Below are 542 nucleotides of genomic sequence, written 5' to 3' on the forward strand. Positions count from 1 at the left end.
GGTTGACACAATTCTTTCTTGTATCGAATAATGTCCTCTCTCAAGATACTTTCTTCAATATCAGCATTGTTGTTCTCAAATACTTTGTTGGGGTCTGGAACGTTGAATCTGTCTATCAACAAATCCAGAAGTTCAGTCGGAGTAGTAAAACTTCGGTACGTTGTTAAAAAAGTTCCAATGAACGCTGGGTCAGCGTAGATGTGGTAGGTCAGTCTTTCTATAAGTTTGTGCAAAGTCGCTCCCTTGATGAGAGGCATGTTGGTGTTTTGTTTCTCCTCTAGAATGATGTTCTCGCAAGAATCAGGTTCTGCAAAGCTGTAATATTCAGGGGAGGGCATCCGTAAAGGATGTTTCTTCTCTTCGTCGAGTATGATGCTGTCCAAAGTTCTTTCCAGCATACTCTTCGTATTAACCATGATGAGGTCTGAGAACCAAGATTTCTTGTCTTCTGGTGATTTGGTCACAATAATAATAGACGGTTGATCACGTGGAGCAATTTCGAAAGCGTTTTTGATGTCATCAGTATTTTCATAGTCATTGAT

The 542-nt window shown here is 40.0% G+C and overlaps 1 protein-coding gene across 1 annotated transcript; it reads right to left on the bottom strand.

Annotated features, from left to right (window-relative positions):
* Positions 1–9: 9 nt before the first annotated feature.
* On the bottom strand, positions 10–539 carry LOC108254314 (protein son of sevenless-like; the record flags this gene model as incomplete). The annotated part of the gene is made up of 1 exon (XM_017449321.1): positions 10–539. A coding segment is annotated over one exon (530 nt), but the record flags the coding sequence as incomplete, so codon positions are not given.
* Between the last annotated feature and the right edge of the window lie 3 nt (positions 540–542).

This window comes from Diaphorina citri, unplaced genomic scaffold (genome assembly GCF_000475195.1).
Source record: "Diaphorina citri unplaced genomic scaffold, Diaci psyllid genome assembly version 1.1 scaffold42450, whole genome shotgun sequence".
Lineage (NCBI taxonomy): Eukaryota > Metazoa > Arthropoda > Insecta > Hemiptera > Psyllidae > Diaphorina > Diaphorina citri.